Below are 18,346 nucleotides of genomic sequence, written 5' to 3'. Positions count from 1 at the left end.
GCCCTGCTGGATTACTTGTTTTGCAGTAATTGTGCTCACAGCATTGTGCTGGACTACTCGCAGCCAGAAGCTGCTGGTGGTGTGTGCGTCATCACTTTGCTCTGGGACTTAACCACAAACCTGCAGCACTGGGAGTAGGAAGGCTGAGAAGCCACCACCGAGGCTTTCTAGGGCTAAATAGCCCCGAAGGAGATGGAGGTTGTCGAATTCTCTCCTCCTGGCCTGGAGGGGTTGGGAGCTCTGACCCCACTGTGAATCCAACTGTGACAATGACCCCCTGGTAAATCAACATGTGATCCACATAACCATCTCAGGTGTTATGAGGTTATGAGGTATTTGTAGCCTTCTGCCAATTGGGTAGGTCAGTGGCATCCCCCCAGCTCATTTCATAATGGAATCTCTGGAAATGAGGGTGGGGAACCTCAACGAGCTTCTGAGTTGAATAGTAGCACCTGGGATGGAGAGACCCCTCTTACTTGGACTGACCTGACTCCACAAGTGGAACCCACTTTGATTTGTAGAAGAGGGCTCCTAAAAATCTGACTTCAGCCAGCAGGGACAAGGAAGGGAAATCCCTTGCTAGAGGCCAAAAAAAAAAAAAAAAAGCCAAAATGACAAGGGAATTGGGTGCTGCCATGGAGGAGCAGACAAAGAGAGAGGCGGAAAACCCAAAGGAATGCTGTGGTGTAGGGTTTCTTGCCTAAGCAGGGGTTTGGACTAGAAGACCTCCAAAGTTCCTTCCAACTGTTATTCTATTCTATTCTGTTCTATTCTATTCTAGGGAGGCATTCAGTGAGCGGGTCTTCGATGCACTCCCATTCCATTGCCCCTTGGACTGCAGCATAGAAATTATCCCCGGAGTGAAATGCCCCAAGCCAAAAATCTATTTGATGATTCCACATGAATTAGATGAGCTCAGCACCTTCATTGACAAAAATTTGAAAAGGGGATTCATCCAACCAGCCAGACTGTGAGTGTCCACTCCAGTGTTATTTTGGGAGAAAAAGGATGGAAGTCTTCATCTTTGTGGATTACAAGGGGTTAAACGATGTGTGTGTGGAGAATGTTTATCTGTTGGCTCTGATGAAAGATATTTTGGTGCATTCTCCCAAAGGGAGAATTTTTACTAAATTGGACTTGAGAGAAGCTTACTACAGGGTTTGCATTAAAATGAATGGAAAATTGCCTCTAAGTGCCCTTTGGGCTGTTTCCAGTTCTGAGTGCTTCAGTTTGGACACCTGTTGTTTTCATGCAATTGATCAATGAAGTGTTGCATGAACATCTGTAACAAAAGGGTCTTAGTATACTTAGATGATATTCTAATGAACATCCTTTCTATTTTTATGCCTTTTGTCTTCTCTTAAGGAGCCAATGGCAATGATACAAATGATTTTTAATTTCTGATTGTAAACCATATACTTGCAAAATATGGGGCATTCAAATTTAATATACCTTACTTTGGGCTTGGATAACTTGCAATTATCTTGCTATTCTGGTTGACAGAGCCTGACCCTTCTTAAGAGAGAGCTTCAGTGCAGACTCTCTAGTGCTTGGCCTTGGTAATCAGCTAATTCACCCAATGATAGATTTTCTTGAAGAAGTGATTAATCACACAGCCTTATTTTTCAAGAACTATAATTATAAAACTCTCAGGACAGGCTTCTCAGATCTAATATTTTAATTAATTAGAAAGAGTGGCACTGTTATACCTTCAATGGAGTTAACATGAAAACAAGAGAGAGCAAATCCTGATTGGTTTAATGGAAATGGGTAGGATTTTATGATGTTGAATTCTATGCTGGCTTTACAAGTTAATAGGACTTGGATTATAGAAATGAATAATATGGGCTATAAAATGAACCCGTCTGTTTCGGATCCACTGACCATGTAATCTCACATGCATTTTAATAGTAGCCAGATAGCTGCTTTTTGTGAGCAAAAGCAACCTTATCCTGTTGTCCTTCTCAACCCAAGGAACTGATGCACTGTGGCCTGCTGCCTTGAATACTAAAGTTCTAATGAGACAGTATGGTCACTATTAGTGACATATCTATTCCTGTGAATTGGTTAATCTCCTTTACAGGCGTTCTAAGTCATGAGCTTGTTTTCAGTAATGTACAATGATTTGCAAGAAAAATGAAAATTTAAATGCAGATTATTAAATAAAGCTTTCCCAGCTGCCTCTTTCCCTAAGGGATCACTTTCTCTGTGGACGTGGTAATCTCAGCATGCAAATCAAGGAGTACCAAATATTTTAATGCAAGCCAGATAATGTGTCACATGTACATGCACCATATTTCTCATTTGGCACGAGGGAATTTTGGGGGGATTCAGAACACTAAGTGGAATTGATATGTAACAACAGAAGCATCATATTAATAAAATATTAATCCCAAAGGAGGGGAAATGACTTGTGAACTGGTAATAACTTCAACAATTAAACACAAACAATTCTAGACACAAAGATGCTCTGCTTTAAATGAGATATATGTTAACCTTTAAATAATGATTATTATAATCTGTGGGTAATATGTAAATATTTTTGTAAGCAAAAGCACTACACTAAATCTTTCAGTGTTGCTATTTTTGTAAATAATTTCCTGAAATTTAAGTAGCAAAATGCCCAATTTATAATTGGAACTGATGTGATGAACTAGTACTAACTCTACTGGGCTGACTTAACTAATCAACAAGAATGCCTAGTAGTTTCCTAGCACACAGTTGTGAATAAATAAACAAATAAATAAATAACTTCATAGTATGCCATCCATTAAAAAACTAGAGCTATACAGTGGGTGCAGAGTTATTAGGCAAGTGAGTATTTTCACCATATCATCATTTTCATGCACATATTTTCCACCTCCAAGCTGTATAAACGTGAATGCTTAGTGGATGTAAGCTTATCAGGTGATGTGTATTTGTGTAATGAGGGAGGGTGTGGCCTAAGGAGATCAACACCCTATATCATGTGCATAATTATTAGGCAGCTTCTTTTCCTCAGGCAAAATGGGCCAAAAAAGAGATTTAACTGATTCTGAAAAGTCAAAAATTGTAAAAAGTCTTTCAGAGGGATGTAGCACTCTTGAAATTGCTAAGATATTGGGGTATGATCTTCAAAACCGACAAACGTTTTGTTGCAAATAGCCAAGAGTCGCAAGAAATGTTTTGAGAAAAAAATACACCTATTAACTGCCAAAGATTTGAGAATAATCAAATGTGAAGCTACCAGGAACCCATTATCCTTCAGTGCTGTCATATTCCAGAACTGCAACCTACCTGGAGTGGGCAGAAGTGCAAGGTGTTCAGTGCTCAGAGACATGGCCAAAGTAAGGAAGGCTAAGACATAGCCACCACTGAACAAGACACATAAGTTGAAATGGCAAGACAGGGTGAAGAAATATCTAAAGACATATTTTTCAAAGGTTTTATGGACTGATGAGAGTGACACTTGACAAGATCGATGGGCCAGTGGCTGGATCAGTAACACAGAGCTCCACTTCGATTCAGATGCCAGCAAAATGGAGGTATTGTTATGGGCTGGTGTTGTTAAAGATGAGGTAGTTGGATCTTTTGGGGCTGAACAGCTAAAGATGAAAGAATAATGACATGGCCTCCTTCCTCACCTGATCTAAACCCTGTTGAGAACTTATGGGCCCTTCTTCAATGGGAGATTTACGGTGAAGGAAAACAGTACACCTCTCTGAACAGTGTCTGGGAAGGTGTGGTGGTTCCTGCACAAAAAATTGATTGTCAACAGATCGAGAAACTGACAGACTCTATGAATGGAAGGCTTATGACCATTATTGAATAGAAGGGTGGCTATACTGATCACTAATTTTTAATTTTTGCAATGTCAAAAATATTTATTTGTACATTTTGAGTTGTTTGTTTATTATTCACAGATGCAAACAAACAAGATGGGCAAATTTTCATTTTTCATTTAGTTGCATAATAATTCTGCACACTAATAGTTGCCCAATAATTGTGCACACAAGGTATTCTCCAAAACCTCTTTTTTACTTTCTTAAATATTCAGGTTTGAGGTTTATTAACATTTTACATTGATTGAGAGCACTATAGTTGTTCAATAATGAAATAAATACCCCAAAATACAACTTGCCTAATAATTGTGCACACAGTGTATTAAACTATGGCTGCAGGCCACTGTACATTGCTTCCTTCAAACTGCAGCAGAAATATGGAACAATGACAGTATGTCAACTTTTAGGAATAGGCAAGGAATTGATATGCAGTGGTAAGTTGTAGAGAGAAGAGTGTGGATATATTTTATCAATACAACAAATTTGTGCTTTCTACCAAAGGTGATTAGTGATAATAAAACAAGGGGCGGTGGGGGGAGAAACTAGGAAGATATTATACATGATAAATACAATGTGCTATAAATGCTCATAAAAAGCATATGGAAATAATAGTTAAAATATGAGACAGTGTTAAGCAAAATATAATTTCTTGGATACATACATACACAATATAAATGTCCTTCTCCTGTCCTTTGGAAAGAAAGGGTTGGCTAGATTAGTGGAAAAATAGTTTAGGTACTATGGTTGTCATTTGGATGGTGTGCATCTTCTTGCCAACAAGGTAACTGGTACAAGAAATGTAAAGATATCTGGCAACTATTTCAGATGAAACTGCCTTGTTAGAAAAAAAAATGCCAACGTATTATACAAAGTGCCATGTTTCATAGAACAAACTGTGTGTAAAAATAATGTTCATAAGACAGTTACAGGTCGGTGTTGCTCCAATTGAGTTTCCAGTGCAATTCGTTCCTTGTGAACTTCCTAGATAGAATAAATGATATGAAATAATTAGAGAGCAACTTGGTAGAAATATGCATATATAAAAATAATTTTGTTTTAAAATGCAGACTTATGAACTCTACTTTTGCAGTTTCTGAGTTTCACTATGTGTCCTTTCAATAAACTATAGCAATAACAAAATAAACAGACACTCAAATGTTGGATAGCTTGGTAATTTCAATGTTCCACCATCATTGCCCTAATTTTTTTAGTTTAGTTTACATTGTGATTCCTCAAGAAGTTTAAATACTATGTATTAAGATACAAATTCCTCCCCCAAAATATGCTTTACGTTTCTGAAAGCTAACCTATGGACTTTTGATCTATTTAGCCCTATTTTGAACTCTACTGTAATACTGATCAGGTGAATGCATTCATTGATAAAGAGTTTTAGGGACCATTGAGGAATTAACTCAACTTGGTCAAAAAATATGAAAGAAATTCAGTCAATAACCCATGTCAATCACTTGATAAGAAGTACCACTGGAAAGAAGATTAACGTTAATAATGTCACATATTTTTTCCATAGATGTAGGCAGTAAATAAATTCTATTTCAGAAAACAGTTGTTTCAATTTTATTTATAATTTAGTTCTTCTGCTGTCTTATTTGTCAGAAACTGATTTATTTGCAATTAAGAAGAAATTCTGAAGAGCATCTTATGTACTATAATATATTCTACTGTATGTTAAATATCAAAACCCAAATTATCACTGAAGCAAAGTATCTTTTGGCTCAAAAAGAGTAGTTAACTAGAAAGAAGACGTGTTTTACTTTCTACTTCAAATCCATTTTGAATAATAGGATTGTATCTGCAAAAAGGACATTTCCTAATCCCATGACCACAGAGTTTTATTTTTTTAAGTGCTAATATGATTACATATAATATTCATTCATACAGGGGCATGAGGGGAGAGGGTAGCTTCTGTCACTGTAGAAAATGGTATGAGGAAATTCACATTTATCACTTCCATAAATTTATTTAAATTTATTTAATTCATGGAAGTTTCCTTTTCACTCCAGTTCTCAGCGACCCATTCTTCTATTTCAAGAACATTTATATTTTATACTAAAGCTTACATTTTCTTCATGTACAAGTGCAAAAAGAGAAACATGAGCATTCCTTACCTTCAGTTGTTGCTGGAGTTCGCTGTTCAACCGAACTAGCACTGCATTAGCTTCTTTGTTTTCACGAATAGCAGTCTGAATAGCTTTCTTCTGTTTTAAAGACTGTCTGCCAGAGATAAAGACAACCCCTATTTTAATTAGTAGGACAATCTGGATGATAGACAAAGAGGACATGATGGGTTTAAATTAAAATCAAGGGAAAACGTTGGGGTGTGCATTTTTAAAACATGTAATTCGCGTAGAAAGTCAGTACAGTATAAGTAAACTATTGCTATGGTCTCCAACCTGATATCTAATTTCCCTATAGAATTATCCTCTGTGTTTTCTTCTTTACTATTGAATAGCCTTTAGAATAAACTTTATTTATAAGAACAATTTAGGCCCGCAAATATCCCAAACTCTTATTCAGATCTTTCTGAACTGACATAAGCAATCTTATCATAAATTGTGTTCTGCAACATTCTAACATAAACCTTTTTCCAATTCCAGATGTTAGAAAAGACTATTTCCATAAATATATCATCTAGCTTCGGATAAATCCACAAGGAGGGATCTCTAATCCAAAATGGTGATGTATTGAACTAATTGCCCTTTCATTATATGGTCACCTATTTCATGAGGAAATTACTCTGTGTGGCATACAAGCAACCAATAAAAACAATTAAAAAAACATTTAGGAAAAACAAAATTTAATATTATTATGAAAAGGCTAAGAGAAGACATTAGATTACAACCAATAGAGCCATCTCATCAGATCTCCATTCTCTTGAGATCCTAAGGCCTATATACAACTAGGTTTTAAGGAACATCTGGAAAGTTGACAGGGATGGGATCAATTCTGCCTAAGGGGGATATGCCACAGGGAAATTATTTGATTTATATCCCAGTATTATCTTGTATAATTCAAGGCAGTGACGTGCAGTCAGGGGAGGCAGGGCCTCACCACTGTCATCATGAAAAGAAAAAAACATTTAAAAAGAAAAAGGCTGAGGTAGTTGCTGCCAGAGTCACAGTGGATGACTCTGCTTAGTGCTTAACTGTTTAAAAAAGCCTCTAAAAAGTGCCCTACAGAGGAAGAGGCGGGAGAAAGAACCACATGCCTCATTTAGTCTATCTTTATGATCACTCGAGCAGAGTTAAGCAAGGGTTAAAAGCCAAAAAATTCCTTATGTAAATGAGGCACTTGGTTCTCTTGCCTCCTCCTGTGGAGGGTGGTTTTTTAGAGGCTGTTTTAAACAGTTAAGCAGAGTCATCCATTGGGGACTCTGGCAGCAGCTAACCCAGCCTGACCTCCGCAGCTCTTGCCTTTTTCCTTTTACATTTTGACATTTTCATCATAGCAGACAAAAGCAGAGTTGAAATCCTCTGTGAAACAGCTGGAAAAGATATGTGGGTCGGAAGGAGGGGGAGGAATTCAAAATTAATGTAATTTGTAAGTAATTGTATTATTGTAAGTAATTTGTGTATGTTTGTTTGTTTGTGTGTGTTTTACCCATCTCTGCTGGGGCGCGGGCTAGCACTTTTTTTATGTCGGACATAGTGCCTATGCTTTTGGACATAGTGGGACGCCTCTATGTCAGACACAGTGCCGAGGCTTTTGGACGCCCTGGCACTGTGTCCGCCATAGAGGCTGTAGCGGCAGGGAGGCTTTTGCCTCTAGCGCCGGGGCGGCAGGGCGGCTTTTGCATAGCGCCACTATATCCGACATAGAGGTGTCCCGCCTCTATGGCAGACATAGCGCTGGGGTGGCAGGGCGGCTTTTGCCCGCTTTCAAGAAAGCTTTCTTGAAAGCAGGCAAAAGCCGCCCTGGCGCTAGAGGCAAAACCCGCCCTGCCGCTATGTCCGACATAGAGGTGTCCTGCCTCTATTTTGGACATAGCGCTGGGGCGGGATGACGGCTTTTGCCCGCTTGCCTCACCAGCCATAAACCTCACTGCACGTCACTGATTCAAGGTATAATGCTATCACCTTCTATTTTCCCCAACAATATCCTGTAACAGGAATTGACTAAGAAAGAGTCCCAAGTCAGAACTTGGCCCCAAGTCACCCCGTGAGTTTACATGCCAAAGGAGGAATAGAACTCATAATTTCCAAGTTTCTAGCCCAGCACTTTAAGAACTACATCAAATTGGTTCTCTCATGGTCAAGTGCATTATATTTTTCTAAATCAGTCACTGACTGAGATTTGTGGTTATAGAAACTGAATGAGTGCATGAATACATGACTATGCAATAGCTAGGTCTTATATTTATTAAGGGGTACTCGCTCTGGACAACACCTGTTTTAAATGCAAATATCCTCCCCAGTATATATATTATAATATATTATAAAACACTTATTTGCTGTTTTCCTTTATTAAATAATACTTGGTTAGTTTTCTTCCAACTCAAGTAGTTTATATATTACAAAGAAGTAGGGCTACTATCTTTTGTTACATGTACTATTACATTTGCTACATCTTAATAACATATAAATCAGTCCTAAATTATGATGCCACAAACTAAAACAGATTTTTTTTTGGCAGATGATCCTCTGGATTGTTATGCCTTTCTATTCCACTTTTAAAAAGAAAAATGTTTACAATTTTATTTATAAAGAAAACTGATATAATGATGAAAAAAGCCAACTTTATTTCTAAGAGGTATTTTACAGTTCTCAATGAGATGTTGATCACATGAGCTAAGGCAGATACTTTATTTTGCAAACACACAAAGCTTATGTGAAAATAAATCTTTGACTTGCTCTGTCTTTCTAAAACAGAGTTGATAGTTTGAGCTCTTGAATCTCCCAGTGCCTTTTCCTGAAAAATTTATAGTCTCTTCAACTGACTTCTTCCCCATCTCTCAGCATTCTAACTGTGGAAAACAAATATGTTTATTTTAATTCAAGCATTTCCTTCTAATATATTATGCCACTAGGAAACACCTCCTTATAAGTGAGGCTCAAATAAGAATACTGCTTGCAGATCACAATTCTAAGGAGACTTCAAACTTCCACATTGTTCACCCCTCCCCACCCATTACATATGCCTTAAAAGGGTATGATTTACAGTAGCTCCTTGTGTCTTAGAATATTTGGAGGAAAGCAAGAATTGATGATGAACAGATTCAAATACTACAAAATGCTTCTGTGCACATCAGTGCTACAGCACATATAGTTGCTAACCTCATCTGTTAACCGAATTAGAGTCCTGGAAGGGATATACAATTTTCAGGCTCTTGCAAAATGTCAGTGTTCTCCACCCACAACTGAACCATGGATTAACTGTTCTCTAGAGAGTTCTCTACATAGTCCAGAGGGTAATATTTTAGCACAGACATTGTGATAGTGGATTTGCATTCCCCAAACTAATAAGAAGAAATGAATTGCACAAACTGTATCTTTGTTCTGTATTGTCCCTAAGAAGAGATATTTTCAAAGTTGTTGACTTGCATTTTATACCATATTACCTACGAGGGAAATCTAAGCCTCTCTATGTTGTCACAAAACCCACACCTCTCCCAGTTTCTCATGTAGCATAAATCGGCCCTTTTACTTTGGAAATGCATGATGAGGTTTGATGGTAGGTAAGGAAGAGGCAGTGGCACTTTTCGTTGGAGAAACTTCCTGGTTCTCTAGCAAGTGGCTTTCAGGTTGGAATTTTCTGTGAATTGGCTTTGATGGTAGCTGAGTAAGTACAAGGTCCTATGAAATTAAAAAAAAATCTTTTAAAAACTATTTTTTATTAGACATTTCAAAGAAAATATGGAAACTTGTGAAGACAAGAAATAAAAAAGAGATAAAACAATAAAATAAACAAGAGATCTACAAATATCATAAAAGCTAAAATTTTCCAGTACTGTTTACTGTATCATTGATTTTGAATAATGGAATATACTGTATCTTTTAATAAGCCTAAAAATGACTATTAAACTCCAAACCAAAATTCCCCAAACTTTCTTGCTTAGTGGCTCAGTAATTTTTTTCATAGTGCTCTGCAGTTTCCAAATTGTCTACCTTATTACCAGCCAATGCATCATATGCTTTACTGATGTGTTCTCAGGCCCAAATCTTTGTTAACGTCAGCAATAAACTTTGACACTGGCACAATACAGAGAAATTTCTGCAACTCTTTGTTTTGGACTGAAGCAATATTTCAACTATTAAATGAAAAATTAGACTAAAAGTGAACATTTAAAAGAATGTTACTTGAAATATGAAGCAGAAGATACTATGGAATATAGGTTAGGGAATATACAGTATTTCAATACAAATATAGTACAACACAACACAACACAATACCATCGCTCTAGAAAAAAACAACTTTGTAGGATGAATTATTTTAGCCTGAAAGTTAATTATAGCTGAAAACATCTATAAAATGTCAGGTCTATACATTGCTAATGTTAACAAAACTACTACTAAAAAAGAAATATTGTGCCATCTTGTAGAATTGTACGTGTTCAGGGCATATATCTGCATTTGCTGCCAACCTGTTGATTCCAATTCAGGTATCATTCTGCCAGGGATACTACAATTTTCTAGCACTGGATTCATTCATATATACATCTTTGTAAATGCAACATGAGTTGTGCTAGAAATATTGTCACAGCATTAATCAACTGAACTAAAAAATACATCTCAGCTCAAAATTCCTAACTATATAACTTCATAAATTTATTATTATGAAATTTTTGGAAAAAATTCTTACTTTGGAAATCCATTATGAGAAAGTCTGATTTTTTCCACCAGATTGCCTATTCAATGGCAATAGGATATTGTTATAGAATCTTTATTTAAAATGGGTATATTTCTTTGCTTTAGGCCTGATACTGAGATAATCTTTCCTTGGATTAAAAACTCTTGATAGATTTTCAGATGCTCACATGTATGTCCACTGCCTTCAGCTATTTATAAAAATAATAAAAACAGGGTTCCCCCCCAAAAAACTAATAAATCTGTTGATCAGCTTTTGTTCATTCGCCATTTTAAAAGACAGTTTTATATTTTCTCAATTTTTTTCAGAGACCAAGATTAAAATGAGTGGTTTACTTAGCTTTAATATTTTCTTTGTTCCATAAAAGCACAATGACGATAACAAATTTTATTAGATACTAAAATGGCATAAAAAATGGGTAATAAAAACAAGATTTGAGCAAAAAACAATAAAGAACAATGCTGAAGTTACTTATGCCCTACTGAACAATGTAATTCTTAAAAATAAGTATATATGGCAGTATATAATTAATTTTATAGATCTGAAATGACTTACTACTGAAGATTACATGATACGTCCTTACCTTTTTTGCTGGGCTGCTTTCTTGTAATGGGGACATGTTCACTGGCAAATGTGAGTTTATTTCAGAGTCTTGTTCTATCTGTAACAATGTGAAAACTTCTGTAATATCAAAAATATTTACTGCACTGTTGTACTGTCTGGAAGTGTATATTGAAATGCAAACATTTACTTCCATTAAGAATTTAGCTTTCTGCAATTGATCTCCAGTGGATACTTGGGAAGACCTTCATAGAAATGAGAGATGGGACTTAGATGTAAATCTTTGGGGGAAAAAGCCAGAATGGTTCAGAAACAAAATTCCCAGTGTTTTTGTTTTCTTTTGGAAAATGTTGTAAAAGGTAAAAACAAAACAAAAATCTCTCCAAAGAAACATTTACTGTTAAGATAATGCTTAGAATAAGACAATAGTTTATTTAGTGTTATCTTTTATTCTTTCTAAATGCATTGCATTTATCTGAATCATCAGAAGACTACAGTTCTATACAGAGGAGAAGTAGAACTCTATTTGAGTTAGCATCTTGGGACATGTTAGTTATTGGGGATGTGCAAAGTTTGTGAAAATGATACTTCACAAAGCACGTTACAATAAGTGATGTATCCTTCTTCAAACTGTTACAACAATTTTAAAGCTTCTTCGACATCACAATGCAGAGTTTGGTTGACCAAACTCCTAGCTTCAGTGTATGCTAACAAATCAATTTGGTTCAAAAGAAAAGAAATGTAAAATGAAGAAATTGGATAAATGGATATAAAACTAAACTTTTCCAGGGTTTTTGCTTGTTTTTACCTTCAAAGTCTGGCTGAGAATACAAAGTTAACATTTTGTAGCTACAGAACTATTACCCCTTTTCTTTTTCTGTGTATGCAACTTCTTTGGCCTTGTAAGTTATCTTCTAAAAAGTTACTGATATTTCCATAATGGTTTTAATTCCAATTACATGTTGAGGTACTCAGTGTCAAAGGGCTGGAGTAGTCTAGAAGCTACAGAAAATGAATGAATAAATATGTTTTCTGATATCCCCTTGTAATAAAGTTTTTAGTGTATAAAACTTTCAATACACATGCCTTACATGTAGTGAACAAGGTGTTGGAGGATAACTTCATTTTCAATTAAAAAGAATTTGAACACTTGAATAATATAACCATCAGACGTTATATTACGTTCCATGTATAAGACAGCAGCAATACTACACATCTGATTTTCTAAACTTTCCAAACTGAGTATTTTATTTTTCATTTTTATCTTTTAATTTAGAAAAACCAGACCACGTAGAGAAATGTGTGCATCTTAATATAATGCATTTTAATACGTGGGAAAATGCTGGAAGAATAGTAGTGGGCAATTTATCCTGTATTGTGAGACTTCTGTTGTATGAAAATGAAAGTTGGATATATTAGGAGAAATATAAAAATTGAATACAAAGGAAGTGTGTCCTTAGAAGAACATATGGTAAGTCAAGAAGACATAGGGCAAACAAATGAATGCATGTTAAATATAGTTTTAGGCAGTGACGTGCAGTGAGGTTTATGGCTGGTGAGGCAAAAAGAAAGAAAGCGGCTTTTGGCCGCTGTCAAGAAAGAGGCTTTTCGCCGCTCCAGCGCTATGTCCGCCATAGAGACGGGACGCGTCCCGCCTCTAATGGCAGACATAGCACCGGAGCGGCCAAAAGCCTCTTTCTTGACAGCGGCCAAAAGCCGCTTTCAAGAAAGAGGCTTTTGGCCGCTCCGGCTCTATGTCCACCATAGAGGCGGAATGCATCCCGCCTCTAATGTTGGACATAGTGCCTCTAATGTCGGACATAGCGACGGAGCGGCCAAAAGCCTCTTTCTTGACAGCGGCCAAAAGCCGCTTTCAAGGAAAAGGCTTTTGGCCGCTCAGGCGCTATGTCCACCATAGAGGCAGGACGCGTCCCACCTCTAATGGTGGACACAGCGCCGGGGCTTTTGGACATCCAAAAGTCCTGGTGCTGTGTCCACCATAGAGGCTTTTGGACACCCCAGCGCTGTGTCCGCCAGAGAGGAAAAACTTCCTTAGACCAACGGAAGACTTTAAAAGCAGAGAGAACCTATGGAAAGCTTCAAAGAATCAATGCTGGATGGAACCAAAGTCGCCCTGCTGCCCCGGCACTAGGGGCGCCCCGGCACCGCTGTGTCCAACATAAAAAAAGTGCCAGCCCACCCACCAGCAGAGACGGGTAAAACACCCCCACACACAAATTACTTACCATGATACAATTACTTACAAATTACATTAATTTTGAATTCCTCCCCCTCCCTCTGACCCACATACTTTTTCCAGCTGTTTCACAGAGGATTTCAACTCTGCTCTTGTCTGTCATAATGAAAATGTAAAAATGTAAAAGGAAAAAGGCAAGAGCTGCTGAGGTCAGGCTGGGTTAGCTGCTGCCAGAGTCCCCAATGAATGACTCTGCTTAACTGTTTAAAACAGCCTCTAAAAAAAGTGCCCTCTACAGGAGGAGGCGAGAGAACCACGTGGCTCATCTACATAAGGAATTTTTCAGCTTTTAACCCTTGCTTAACTCTGCTTGAGTGATCATAAAGATAGACTAAATGAGGCACGTGGTTCTTTCTCCCGCCTCCTCCTGTAGAGGGCACTTTTTTAGAGGCTTTTTTAAACAGTTAAGCACTAAGCAGAGTCATCCACTGTGACTCTGGCAGCAACTACCTCAGCCTTTTTCTTTTTAAATGTCTTTTTCTTTTCATGATGACAGTGGTGAGGCCCTGCCTCCCCTGACTGCACGTCACTGGTTTTAGGATTTATAAAAGTGATACATAGCTAAGACTCTTTTGTGATGTAATCACTGAATCAAAGGAGAATGCAAAATTACTCTTCTCCAAAAAGCCACTGGGGATATACAGTACCTGCCTTGGAAATTAATCTGTTCAAAAAGAGGAAAACAGCTACTCAGAATAACTGCCTTTTCTATGTCCTGATAGAACTTCTGTGTTCATCTGAATCATACAGACAGAATTTATGTAGGATATACAGAGGCCTTGACATACAGTCAATTAAGGATGATGTGGCTGAGAGTACTGAAGGCCAGGAGGCCTATCAGAACAGGGATAGTCCTGTTCTGGTCCTTCCATCCATGCCTCTCTGTAAGAGAGTAATCTGAGCAACCAATTTGATTTCTATTCTGTACTCTGGCCTGAACCCCAACTACCACTGATCCAGATAATCTGCTTCTTTCTAGAGCCCATCTAGAATAAATGACAACCGACCACTTTCTTCAAGGAGTGGAGGTTGGATATTGTCTGCTTGCCTGCCTGCCTACCTACCTACCAATCATTCGTTGTATGGTCATGCAGGCAAAATGAATGATGATTTAATAGCAAAACCAAATATATGAAGTGTGTATAAACTGAGAAAAAAGAAAGTTGTGGTTAGATGAAATTGATGAGATCTTCATAAAGAGAAGAATTTTGACAACAAAATGCAATACATTGTGAAATCCAGGATAGCTTTCAAGGAACGATATGGAGAGAACAGAAGTGAATGTTAGTGGAATAAACTAGATTTATAGGTAGTTGTGAAGTTTTTGGTCTTTAATTTTTTTGGCTTACCATGCCTTTACCTAGTACTGCTAATATAAATGGGAATAATGATAAGCATGGTATATATGTTATTTGTATACTAAGATAGCATTCTCCAACCTTTGTGGCTTGGTGACCTGGCTGGGGGAATTGGGTTGCGCGAGGTGAGGCTAGCATGCATGTAAGGTGAGCTGCGCACACACACATTCTGACCAGCCACTCATGCGGCTCAATTCTAAATAGGCCATGGCCTGGTAGTGGACCATGGGCTGGGGACCCCTTCACTAAGATATGACTTTTCATTTCTAATTCTGATTACAAATGTGAAGTACAGAGATGTATTCATTTTAAGAAACAACATGTAAAAATAATAATGGCCAAGCTGCAACCAATGTTTTCAGTGTAATACATTCCACCAGAGAATGTTCAAGTCAAAACCTGGAAAAATGGAGCTGCATAAATATTATGCATTCCTATTTTAAATAATAAAACTAACAGAGATAAAAACTGGTTGCTATATCCTTAAAGTGCCATCTAGTGGAATCTGTCAAAATATTTTAAATTAGAGTGAAGCACTCCTATAGTCAGTGTCTCAACGTGACAGTATTTAGATTTTTTTTCACCATACAGTATTTACAATTGCTTAAAGCTAGCAATGTATTTTGAGAAAGAATTAAAGTAACCAGCTATAGAGCAGACATGAGAAAAATGCTTCACCTGAATATTTTTGTTACTGTGACTCTGGAAATATATCATGAAATCTTATACAGCACCTCCTTTATTTTGAAACCAAAAATAGGTTATCTATTTATTTTTGCTTTGTTTTATTACATTGGGACATTAAGGGGTAAACAATTGGATTTTAGTAAATTATTTTATCATGAAGAGAGATTAATTGGTTTAATAGGATTGTCTCCTGGATAAGTATGTATGCTGGGCTGAATTGTATCAGCTGCCAAGCATCAGAGATGACATAAAAGTTGCACTAAATAAATAAATAAGCAAACACATTTATGATTTCAGCCTTGCTGTCATTAAGGGCTGCTTCATAGATTCATAAGAATCATTCATGAAGTTTAATCATTATTGGTCATGTCACTCCAAACTTTGGAAACATTTGAAATTAATTGTCCCCATGAAGGTACCTGGTTGCCCTGAATTTATTCAGCTTGTCCACAACATATAAGTTGCAAATTTAGCATGAACATTTTTCCTCTTGCTTTGCCTGGTGGGAAGATAATTCACAGTAATTTACTTGTTTCATTTACCAAATTTACTTATTAAATTTAGATACTGCCCATCTCATTCTGAGACTATTTACTACATTTTTATACTGTCACACAGGAATATTTTGTACCAACTACAGCTTCTGCCAAGGTAACCCTGTACACCAGTGGTAGTCAACCTGGTCCCTACCGCCCACTAGTGGGCGTTCCAACTTCCATGGTGGGTGGTAGGGGTTTGCTGTAACTCTGCTTTATAAATTTTATAAAGTAAAGTTACTTCCATACTTTATAAATCACTATTACTGTGGAACTGGTGGGCCGTTAGAAAATTTTACTACTAACAGAGATACTAAAGTGGGCGGTAGGTATAAAAAGGTTGACTACCCCTGCTGTACACAGAACATTGCATTCATATATGCGATGTAACCAGGATATGGGAAACAATGGCTTTTACCTGCCTATCTGGGAGTAATTCAGTATCTATACTGAAGTTATATATAAGTTATAACCTAATCCTTTGGGGGTAATGTTATCACATAATTTCTGAGTACGTTGTAGCTCACTCTCTCGAGGATTTAGCTTCAACTTGCTCCTTCCTATCCAGTCTCCTAAAGCATCTAAACCCTGGGGTAGGACTTTCACTATATGACTGAGCCAAGGATAGTTGTTTATTGATATTGTGACACCCACTCACCCATGTTTTGGTTATACTCCACATGGAAACTTGTTTACCAGCAATAATCTAAAGCCAAAACTCTAACAATCTCATGATCAGCAAGAAAATCCCCACGACTTCCTGTGGTGACGTCACTGTGCTTAGAGTGGAGGGAAGGAAGCTCTCTTAACCTCTAACTCTTTGTTTGGGCTCTTTTTTGAGCACTGTTGATCCTGAAGAGGTCAACAAATTAAAGGGGATACTCTGTAGACGCTGGGATGATAAGGCAAATCCCCTCGCGGATAGGAGAAACCCCCTAAATGGACAAGGAGATATCCTGCCTTTTGGTTAGGACTGAAGTGAATGGCGGCCGCATAAGAAGGGAGCAAAGACAGAGAGGCAGTGAAATCGGATACTTGTTACTATTGCTGACAACCCAAAGAGAAAGGTAACATGAAACTGGCAGAGAGGGTGAGTTGAAAGAAGAAAGAGCCAGAGAGAAAAGTTGTTTTTGCAGCTCAATTTTGCCGAAAAGAACTGGAGCAGAGACGCAGAGACGCTGGGACGAAAGGGACAGCTGGAAAGAGTTTAAAGGATTTAGCCACAGTGAGAAGGAAATTCCGACATGGACAAACAGGAGTGGAGTGGAAGATAATATTTGCCGAAAAGATTTGGAAAGCTCAAAGAAGAGACTGTTTAATAGCCGGGTTGGTACACTGCCCCTTTTCCTTTCCTGCTCACTTTCCCTTCTGCTGCTTGTTGAATTTATAAGTATTTGACACTTATTTGGAACAGTGCCAGAGACAACGGATAGTGAATTGTGTTGGAAAGAGAATTTTGCTGCATAGATAATAACAGTGAGACAGAGGAAAGGGTGACACCTAGTGGATTGTAAATCCGAACCTTGAAACCAGAAGTAAGGAAATCTTTGATGATATACACAGAGACTAATTACTAGGATTGAATGCTTGCATAATTGATAAAATTGAGAGACATTTGTTGGTATAAGATAATAGTGTAATTTATAAATCTATGATATATATTAAGTAAAGACCAAAAACCAAATAATCAAATAGGATAGAATACTACATAGGAATGTTCAGGGATTGAAATGTGATATTAAGGACAGTTAATTATTGTTGAATATTGAAATATACAATTATTTATATCATAGATATTACTGACAAGGTAGAAGTAAAAGTAAACTTTATATGCAATTGGGGACAAGGATAAACAGGGGGATACAAAATCGCAACTTCAGCAAAATTAATGAAAAAACTACTCCCAATGTGATCTCTGCAACACCCCCCCTCCTCAAATCAAATCAAAGATCAATTGAGAGCATGTTGGGGTTGGAGAAAGGTGAAAAGATAGCAGAAACAGTGGGACCAGCTCCAACAATGCAGAGTATGTAAGCAATCCTCCAGATGATACAAGAGACACAGGCGAAAAGCCAAGAAGTGACAACTACTAACCATGAGGAAACAAGGAGGAATCATGAAGAAATGAAAAATGAAATGGGAGAATTGAAAGGAACTATTAAGATGGTAGATGATAAAATTGAAAAGATACAGTATGCCTTAACAATCAATGAACAGAAAATCCAATACATGGAAGGAAAAAAAGAGAACAATCAGACAAGAGGCTGGAAAAAATGAAATTGGAATATAAGCAACTTAATAAAG

The 18,346-nt window shown here is 37.3% G+C and overlaps 1 protein-coding gene across 8 annotated transcripts in view; it reads right to left on the bottom strand.

The window, feature by feature from the left end:
- Positions 1 to 687: 687 nt before the first annotated feature.
- Positions 688 to 18,346, bottom strand: part of REPS2 (RALBP1 associated Eps domain containing 2) — a 112,606-nt gene continuing 94,947 nt past the window's right edge. For 7 of the 8 annotated variants that reach the window (XM_014055276.2, XM_087726307.1, XM_014055277.2 and 4 more), the window contains 4 exons: positions 11,227 to 11,304; positions 9,483 to 9,631; positions 5,948 to 6,053; positions 688 to 4,802 (listed from right to left, as the gene is read on the bottom strand). In XM_014055276.2, coding sequence (XP_013910751.2) covers positions 4,734 to 4,802; positions 5,948 to 6,053; positions 9,483 to 9,631; positions 11,227 to 11,304 — 402 coding nt within the window. In that variant the 3' untranslated portion in view covers positions 688 to 4,733. Of the gene's footprint in view, positions 4,803 to 5,947; positions 6,054 to 9,482; positions 9,632 to 11,226; positions 11,305 to 18,346 lie in introns of those variants that run through there. The other variant, XM_087726306.1, reaches the window with a different exon arrangement.

Source organism: Thamnophis sirtalis, unplaced genomic scaffold (assembly GCF_051295495.1).
Source record: "Thamnophis sirtalis isolate CommonGarterSnake01/CBP01778 unplaced genomic scaffold, rThaSir2_p1.2 scaffold_12, whole genome shotgun sequence".
Classification (NCBI taxonomy): domain Eukaryota; kingdom Metazoa; phylum Chordata; class Lepidosauria; order Squamata; family Natricidae; genus Thamnophis; species Thamnophis sirtalis.
The sequence above is the reverse complement of the archived record's forward strand: the minus strand, read 5'-3'. Positions and strand labels throughout refer to the sequence as shown.